The sequence below is a fragment of the Rattus norvegicus genome, chromosome 13, assembly GCF_021556685.1.
Source record: "Rattus norvegicus strain SHRSP/BbbUtx chromosome 13, alternate assembly SHRSP_T2T, whole genome shotgun sequence".
Lineage (NCBI taxonomy): Eukaryota > Metazoa > Chordata > Mammalia > Rodentia > Muridae > Rattus > Rattus norvegicus.
Window position 1 is genome coordinate 44,968,905 of NC_141546.1, and position 9,687 is coordinate 44,978,591.

General features: G+C 45.7%; 1 protein-coding gene and 1 non-coding gene across 3 annotated transcripts; both read right to left on the bottom strand.

The window, feature by feature from the left end:
- Positions 1–634: 634 nt before the first annotated feature.
- Positions 635–9,353, bottom strand: Il19 (interleukin 19). 2 transcript variants are annotated; one of them, XM_087581633.1, is made up of 6 exons: positions 9,287–9,353; positions 8,224–8,427; positions 8,041–8,106; positions 4,753–4,905; positions 3,815–3,886; positions 635–2,153 (listed from the first exon to the last, which is right to left on the bottom strand). In XM_087581633.1, the coding sequence occupies exons 2-6, from the start codon at positions 8,365–8,367 to the stop codon at positions 2,058–2,060; spliced, it is 531 nt and encodes a 176-aa protein (XP_087437759.1). In that variant the 5' UTR covers positions 8,368–8,427; positions 9,287–9,353; the 3' UTR covers positions 635–2,057. The 2 variants fall into 2 exon arrangements, with proteins under 2 accessions (XP_087437759.1, NP_001414763.1); NM_001427834.1 differs by having other exon boundaries at positions 8,224–9,336.
- Positions 6,061–6,132, bottom strand: Trnag-ucc11 (transfer RNA glycine (anticodon UCC) 11). Its single transcript has one exon. It is a non-coding gene; the product is annotated as a tRNA-Gly (tRNA).
- Positions 9,354–9,687: the final 334 nt, after the last annotated feature.

Here is a 9,687-nt window from a genome sequence, read left to right on the forward strand (position 1 = left end):
AGGCGGTGTGAGGGATGGAAGCTAGAGAATGTGTACAGGCAAATAACGGAGACTCCTTAGTCACGGGAATGAGTCTTGCTTTTACAGTGTTCTGTAGAGTACAGTGTGTTGGAGGGTGGTAAGAAGCCGGACTTCATAAAGGTATCAACAGGCACTAAAGACCAAAGAAATGAAACAACTTCTCTGGAGCAAGAGATGCTTCAGGATCAGAATTATGCCTATCATGGTACCTTCCACCCTGCTGAGACTGGGGGATTACCTCACTGTATAATCAACTCAACATTCTCAGACATACGTCAGTAACTATTTTATACAGGAGGAAACAGAGCATCTTGCTCAGTCATGCAGGACTCAAACCCAGTCTGCCTGATTTTGGAGATCTCATATGCACACACGTGGTGGTTTGAATGAGAATGGCCCCCAAAGGCTCATATATTTGAAAGCTTAGTCAGCAGGGAGTGGCACTGTTTGAACAGAATTAGGAGGTGTGACCTCGATGGGGGAAGAATAAATGTGTCACTACGAATGGGCTTTGAGCTTTCAAAAGCCCATGCCATGCCCAGTCTCTCTCTCTCTCTCTCTCTCTCTCTCTCTCTCTCTCTCTCTCTCTCTCTCTCTCTCTCTCTGAACCTTTGGCTCAGTGTATAACTCTTAGCTTCCTTTCCAGCACCACACTTGCCTGCCGCCATGCTCTCCGCCATGATAATGATGAACTAAACCTCTGAAACTACGCAAGCCCTCAATTAAATGCCTTCTTTTATAAAAATTGCCTTGGCCATGGCGTCTCTACCCAGCATAGAACGGTGATCTTGTCTTTTCTCGGTCAAGCTATGGCGCTACCTGTGTGGCAGAGACCACATCAGTGCCTCCCTTAGACCCTTATCACGGGCTTGTTTTTCTCAATCTGTAGAACCTATCTTTATGGAAGACGTCACATGTACTTTACAAAAAAGTTCGACATGGTCATGCCTTAAGCTTTGCTGTGCACACCAAGTGATTTATCACTAGGAAATTTTTCACCGAATCGTGCTGTGCTTAAATATGCCAAATACAAACTACTTGGGGGGTCAGACTCCCCAAGTGTGAGCCAACACCAGTTACTGAGTCGTGTTGAACCAACCTACCTTCTTGCCTCCCATGGATCATTTCTCTGATGGCCATGGTGGCTGCTTAGACCTGGCACGTATGTGTGAAATTCTCTAAGAGTTAATAAAGGAATTTTTAAAGGGGGAAGAGTGGGCCTGGTTCCTGAATTACTCTGGCTTGTCTCAATGTGCTCTCTTCTGCCTGCCATGGTCCCTCCCTTATGACAGCGCCCGCTGTATAGTCCTCACCACAGCCAGACAGTGCGGCCCATACCCTTGAACCTCTAGAATTCTGAGCTAAATAAGTGTGTTTTACTGACAAAGTTACCCAGCCCAGATATTTTGTTACAGCCATGAAAAATGTAGTCATATATCCACATACATTGTATCCTCGTCTAGGGCTAAGCTTTCCCTGGTGTTCTGCATCTTTGGGACCTCTTTTCCTTGCACAGACGAGTCTTCAACGAATCCGAAGACAATTCATTCTCATAGTAAACCACACTTTATTCATAAATGTCAGTCAGTACAATATGCACTATAGCACACCACAAGGTGCACAGCTTAGGCCTGGAAGAAGCCACTTTGCAATAAGTTAGAGGGGCTGTCTACTGCTCCTATGACGTCTGACGTCCCTCCACAGCCCCATATTGCTATAAATACCACAGCAGCCAACTTAGCTACTGATAGGATCGAGCAGAGACCTCAGCTCGAGCTGAGATCTACTCAAAGCACAATTTTTTCTGTAAGGCTCCAGCCCAGAAGAGAGAATCCCTTTCACCTCAGCAAGTTCTGAAGAAAAAAACCCTCATTGTCAGATAATTCTGGGGCTTCCCACATCTCTCTCCTCTTCTCTTCATAGTTAGCTGTTGACCACGAAACAAACAAACAAAAACAAAAATAAAACAACATTTTTTTTCAAAAATCCTCGCAGTCGGTTTTTTATCTCTGGATAATCAGACGAGGCATCTAGTGTCAAGTTGCAGACGTTTCCTGATGATTCCTATCAATCCAGGCTAAAAATATGTTCAGCTCTCCTAGAGACTTAAGGGCAGCAGATGAGACCTCCAGCTAAAACAAAAATAAATAAGTACATTAATTGATTGATTTTTTAATTAAAAATGTAGAGTGGCATCATGAAGTCTGACTGCACCAAAGTTCGGATATTACAGTTCCCATGTTCTGAACCTTATGAACTTTTGCTTTCTCCTTATCAAACTTCTCAAATAGCATGCAGGATCAAAAGTTACTTTCCTCATGGCTTAGTACCACTCCCACTCCTACCACCCAAACAGTTTAAATCATTTTAGCTCCCTATACACGAACTTTTAAATCCTGCATTCCTTTCTCCTTTCTCTCCTTCTTTTCACAGGAAATACTAACCTTGCCAGCCAGGTCTTTTTAATCTTCTATTCACATCAATTCAACTTAATCACTCTTGTTTCTTGGGAAGCCTGATTCTCTCCAGTGCTCTCCAGTGAATAAGGAGGACATGTTGCCCCTTATAGACATATGTAGAGAGACTAGCCTGTACCTGTATGGATGTGGTCCCCGTCAATCATAAACTTGATGGCCTATCCCTTAGGCAGGAAATAGGAGGTGGGACATCCTGTAGGTAGAAAGGATTCTGGGATAGTGCCAGGAACAGGGGATTCACCCAGGAAGATGTGACGAGCACAGGTAACCAGCCACATGGCAAAATGTAGATTAAAATAAATGGATTATTTTAAGTTATGATCTATGCCTATCTATATGGCCAAGGTATTTGTAAATATGAGTTTGAGTCTTATTTCTGGGAGCATGGAGCAGGATGTATGTATATATATTCAACAGATATTATCAGGTCACTGAGACCCCCAATGAATGTCTACCCAAACATCGGGCAGCAAGTAAAAGAAGCAGACCTAGAAAGCAATTCATGATTTGTTTCATGCCTTTCTATACTAAAAAGATGTGGTAGGGGTTAAAGGAACATTCTCTGGAGCCACTCAGGATGGGACTGAGTCCTGTGTGCTCCAAGTTGTCAAGTGTTCCTCATTGTGCCCCCATCTTCTAGTTTACTTCATGCCGAGCCCTATTGTGACAACACTTTACTGGGCTGACAACAATATCTGCCTCACAGTAGGAACCACTTGGTTCTTCATTGTCCCTACAGCATCACTTAATAAAGCCTGTCCCCAAAGAACTGGAGCTCCAAAACAGTCCTAACTCTTTAGTTCTTCAAAGCACCAACATCATTTGGAGAGTGTTGGGCGTGAGGAACTTAGGCCTCAAGGCAGAATTACAAACTCTGCACTTCAGTCAGATCTGCCGATGACACACAGACCGCTGTTCCTGCAACAGCATCCCTCCCCATGAGAACTACTGAGCGAGCACTCCAGTATGCAGGATGCCGAGGGCCAGCTTCCGCCCATAAGGGATGCTATATGTGTCATGTTTCGTGGGTAACGACTTCAGTTTCACTGAGGATCACTGTGCCTTCTGTATGACCACATCTTATGCAGCCCAGGCCCGGTGTGAAGGTGCAAGAAAACAGTAGAGAGAGGACAGAGAGGAGGGCCAGAGAATTGTCCAGTGACCTGCAACACTTTGCAGGCATCCATTGGATGAGCCTTCAATGAAGACCAGCAGAAAGAATAAGTGATTTTACATGCAGAGAAGGCTGAGATGTTGGAGCCCTCTCAACCCTCCTCTCACATTTCCAGCTTCCCTATACTCTCTCCGGACCTCACCTGGTTGTAGTTGTCATGGATTGTTCTGGTTGCATTGGTGGCTTCCTGACTGCAGTGACATTGTCTGTGCACCTGTTGGGACATAATGGGAACAGCACTTAGTAGACGACACTTGCACTACCTCCTCCCCCCACATGCTCCTCCTCCCTAGGTTGGGTGAAAAAGCTTAGGAGAAAGGGGCTGTGAGGAAACAAGGTCTGACTGCAGAGAAGGTCTGCACTTGGCCTTCTGCTCGAGCATCAATAGTCAACCAGGTGGTTGCCATCGGAAGAGCAAATACCAGGTCTTCCTTGTTCCAACTCTGAACATGACACCCCCCCCAGGTTAATTCATTGATTAAATTTATCCTTTTGATTCTACTAGTGTCATTTTTAAAGCAGGACAGGGTCCATTACCCTTTCTAACAATTTTTGAATCTGAGACACAGAAAGGGAAGAAATCTTCTGCCTCAAAGGATCCATACCACACAGGAATTCCTCAGCAGCCCTTGGTCTGGAACCTAAGGTTTCTCTTAGCCTAAGTTTTTGTTGGTTATTTTTACTTTTGATTTTAGCAAGTGACTAGCGAGCTTACAGGTGACCCTCAGAGACAGGCCTGACCATATGACGTCCCAGAATGTCTTAGTGTGGAAATTCCAAAGGATCAGAAACAGAAAGTCCAGAGGTATATACTTATGGTCAGAATGCAACCCTTGGCATGTCCCTCTGGTGGGCTACTGTACACTTAGGAGATATGCTGACATCAGTTGGTCACTGCACGAGGAGACCCATTTGATGAGGTGTCAGCAAGCAGGAAGCCCCTGGGACTGGCAAGACCATTGCAAAGTCTCAAAGGACAGGAAGTGAATGACAGGGCAAGAAATGTCCTGATTCTGCAAGGCCTGGGCTCCTTCTGGACAGATGCGAACAGAAGCTTGGGTGCCCGAGGCACTGACTCACACATTGCTCCAGAGTTTTCTGCATGTGGAGGAAAGAGTTGGCGATTCTGCTGATTCTCCTCACGACCTCAAGGCTGGTCTCCTGATGGTCCTTGAACACCCTGTCTCTGTAGAATGTCAGCAGGTTGTTGGTCACGCAGCACACATCTACAGGCTACAAACACAAGTTAGATCAGGCCTTTGGAGGCCCTCTGCTCTCAGTATTTCAGAGGCAAAGTGCAAGTAAAAGAACTAAATGTTCTTTTCTACAATTCAGGGTATTCTTCCAAACTTCCCACGGCCAAGCTACTACAGCCAGGAGATGTATTTACAAAGAATAAGGGTCGGAGTCCTATCACAGATAAGGTTTGCTCCACAGCATCCCCAACATGTTATCAGAAAACTTAAATCCCTCCAAGAACCAGGTGCCCCCTTTATGAGATGGTTTGTATCCCACAAGCCAAGGTTGTCAGCTCTGTAGTCTCCCAGCCCACAATGTCCTTGGCTCCTGAACATCAGATATCATACCTAGCATGACCAATATATCCATCCTAGCCACTGAGCCCTGGGCTATACTACTGGGCTCTCTTGCAGTCTGTCCCCTTCAATTGGGGGTGGGGTGGGGTTTGCAAGACTACAGAGTGACAGGCACATCTGGGAAGGTCAGAGGACTGCAATGGAAAGCAAATGCCTCTGAGGCAAGGCTCCAGATGCTCAAAGCATAGCTCAGAAAAGGAGGTCCGCTTCCTTCTAGCAATTGGCACTCTGCAGGCCTAAGGAAGAACTGCAGAAGATTTACGCCTCTGCCTCTAGCCCCAAGAGCAGCTTTTCCTAGAGAGTAGTAGCAGCCTGGTCAGAATGCTTGGATCTTTTCTTCGCCTGTTCTCTCTCACTGGGCTGCTTAACCAGAGGAGAAGTGACACACGTCTATGTTAGTAAAGACTGTGGCATTAGAAGAAAAGAACCCATATGGAAGGAAGGAAGGAAGGAAGGAAGGAAGGAAGGAAGGAAGGAAGGAAGTTAGTTCAGCAGACAACACAACACACTTGTGGCCAAAACTGAGAACCTGAGAACCCTCAGAATTCATATGAAGGAAGGAGAGAACCAAAAGTTCCCCCACTCTCTCTTTCATGCATGTGTGTGTCACACACACACACACACACACACGCACGCATCCACACAAATAAATTTTTAAGAGACAAATGAAGGGAGAGAGAAAAGTAAAAGAGGGGGGACAGGAGAATATGATAAACGTCTAAATTCATGAACTCCATTCCTAACTCCATGTCAGCTATTTCTTAAGCTTAAAAGGAGAAAGAGTTGGGCATGCTGCGTTGGCCAGGAATCAAACCCGGGTCAACTGCTTGGAAGGCAGCTATGCTCACCACTATACCACCAACACTGCAGATCCCAAATGAACAACAATGCCAACCAACCAGAGCTTCCAGGGACTAAGCCACTACCCAAAGACTATACATGGACTGACCCTGGACTCTGACCTCATAGGTAGCAATGAATAACTTAGTAAGGGCACCAGTGGAAGGGGAAGCCCTTGGTCCAGCCAAGACTGAACCCCCAGTGAATGGGATTGTTGGGGGGAGGGCGGTAATGGGGGGAGGATGGGGAGGGGAAGCCCATATAGAAGGGGAAGGGGAGGGGCTAGGGGGATTTTGGCCCAGAAACCGGGAAGGGGAATAACAATCGAAATGTAAATAAGAAATACTCAAGTTAATAAAGATAAAAAAAAAAAGGAGAAAGAGTCTGGAAACAGAGACATAACCTGGAAGGGGGTGTGTCCTATTCCTGGCTTGGCCATTCACTCATCACCCTCTTCTGCTTGACAATCTCAGTTCCTCATAGAGTTAGTCTTGTAAGTCCTCAACAACTCCATCAACGTCCATCATTTTGACAATAGACCCAGAGGTCAAAACAGTTGGGTTTTTTGTTTTACTTTGTTTTTTCTAATTGGCTTTGCTTTTTGAGACAGAGTCTTGACAACTGTGAACTAGAAGCTTCCAGGAGAAAATCCTAAACTGTGATAAAGATTCTATAAGGGCTGCTTCACTAATCAGAACATCTGTGACTGTGGGGATTGTAGCGTTGCAGATCCAGATTCAACTTATCCTGGGTTCTCTTTAACCCCGTAGTAGCCGTTCACCCCTATGTCTGACCTAGCACCCATGACAATCGGGAGAAACTTTTAGAATATACTAACAGACCACTAGTGTCCCCAAAAGTAAGAATGTCCTCTGAGGCCCTTAGCAGATTCTCCACAGTTTTCTATAACCTACGCACCTTATTTTTCACCAGTATATTTTAAATTTTATGCCTTAATTAATGACCTTCTTTCGTTACTATACAAACTTCATGAAACTGTACTGCTTTGCAACACTGTGTTTGGTATAGCCTAGAACCCAGGCTGTAGTGGCTCATCTGTGACCCCAGGAAAAACTATTGCTTATTCCCTTTGAGCTAAAGTTGTTTTTTTGTTTGTTTGGGTTTTTTTTGTTTTTGCATCAACATACCCCTGGCTGACTTGGAACTCATAAAATTGAACAGACTGGCTTCAAACTTGTAATGGCCTTCCTGCCTCTGCCTCTCAAGTGATGAGAGTACAGGTATGTTCCACACATCTGGCTGAGAGATGACTCTAAAAGTCCCTGACAGGCTCTTTTTGTAAAGTGGAGAATCAACATAGCAAGCTGTCTGGTAACATCCTATCTATCTATACTTGTTCTGGAGAGTGGGACTGGCATCCTACTGGCCTTCCCAACGAGCCGTCATTGTAAGGTTCATTACCAGCCATTCTATACTAATTCTGATATGAACTTTAATCTCAAAAGCCTCCCCAGCCTCTCTGTTGTCCCTGTCAGAAAGCCAAGGCTCAGCCTAGTTCCAGAAGTAGCCGTCTCAGCCCTTACACTATTCTGCCTGTCCTTTGCATCCTAACCTGCTTGCTCCCTGTCCCTGGAACACCACCCTGACCTCACTGATATTATACCCACTTTCCCTGTATCTTAAACCTTTATCAACGTATTCACACCCCCAGCTTTAAATGACTCTGTTTTGTTCTATTTCGCTTCTCCCAATGGAACCTTCCAAAACAGCCACCAAGCCACTGGAATCCTGCCCCACTGAAGTAACGAGTACTCTCTGGGGAAGTGTCACTTCTTTGGCCATGCCCATGGTTTCAAAGTCATTGGGATACCGATATGCCCAAACTACTTAGATGACAAAGAAACCTAGACCATTAAGAGAGTCCTGGGCATGGATTTGTTTCTTAGCACAAGAGACACAAACCAATTGGTACCTTAATGCTCCTCAGGTTCTCCAGGGTGGACAGGATGGTGACATTTTTGAAGGTGTCCTTAGTTTGCTGTGGAGAACAGGGCAGACATCAATGGGAACCTTCACAAGCAACAGGCAGGGACTTGCCTTGCACTCTGAGTTGTAAGGTTAAGCATACCGACTCCTTCGGGCAACCCATGCTCACCAGGGTTCTCCTGATCTCCTGAAAACTCTTTTCCAAGAGGCGCATGTCCACAGAAACCAGACATCTCCTAAGACTGTAGATATGAACTGAGCAGAGAACGAACACCATGCCCAGGAGCCATCGAGACGCGCACTGTGCCTTCATGCCTTCTGCAACGATGGAAGGCAGCTGTCCACCTAGACTGCAGAGATTGGCTTTCTGACTCTGGCAAAATAAGGGAAAAAATCCCATTGGCAATGGAAATTAATAGGCAGCCCTGCCCTCTCCAGTCTGCTCCTTCTAAGAGTCCAGACATCTTGGGCCATTGAGATACATCAGGAGGCAGCACTTGTCCTAGCCAGCAGGCATGTTGGGCACTGTAGAAAACCCCTGCACAAAGACCTAGTTTCTCGACACCTACCCTCCTGCCAAGGTTTGCTCCTCTCCGTGTCTCACCAAGGAGGGAACTAAGAATTAGGGGAATAAAATAGTGCCAGAGGGTTGGGGATTTAGCTCAGTGGTAGAGCGCTTGCCTAGCAAGCACAAGGCCCTGAGTTCGGTCCCCAGCTCTGAAAAAAAGAAAAATGAAAAAAAAAAAATGGTGCCAGAGCCAACATGGTCAGCTGACCTCTGTACCCCCTCTTATGGCCAAGCCTCCCATTTGCAAAGCAATGTCTCTCCTGCAGACATAGCTACCTCCATTGGAGATCACAGCTCCACAGCAGACAGAAACCTATCTCTGACCAGGTCCCACCGAACCCGGAAATGGACTTTGTAGTTAAAAAGATATTTAATGTTGCAAAAGGTTACATTCCTGGGGTGAAACGCCATAATTTATTTAGCTCCCTCATGCTCTATTTTCTGTTCTTTCCCCTTTCTTTTCTCCATTTCCTTTTGTTAAAAAAGAAGGTACCAGAAAATTCACACACACACACACACACACACACACACACACACACACACACACATTGGGACACTTCTCCTTATCCCACAGAAACCTCATTTCAACACAAGTCATGAATAACAGTAACCCCCGTATACGCATGACCCCAGTGAAGCCCCTGGTAGCCCAGGCCAGCCTCACCTCTCCGGGTGCCTCCTGCCGCAGCAGAGTTCTCTCTCCCTGTGCTCTTTCCCACTTGGAATGCGCTGCTTACTTTTATGGGATGGATAAGAGGAAATGCTGTCAAGGTTTACTGGGTGGGTCCACCTTCAGGAGATTCTCCCCCACCCCGCCCCCCATTTCTTTAGTATTTCATTTTCCTAATTGTTTTCTTTTCTTTCTTTTTCTTTGTGGAACAACGGATTAATCATTATTAAGAAAATGCCTCCCCACACCTCCCCCTCCGAGTTTTGACACATTGCTTCTGGGAAAAATAAACTCCCATCACCATGCAAATGAGAATTACTTGCAATTTTGTGTTCATGGTGAAAAAATCCAAGTTAGGTCACTTTCCTAGGAGCTGTGGCACGCTACCAACTATA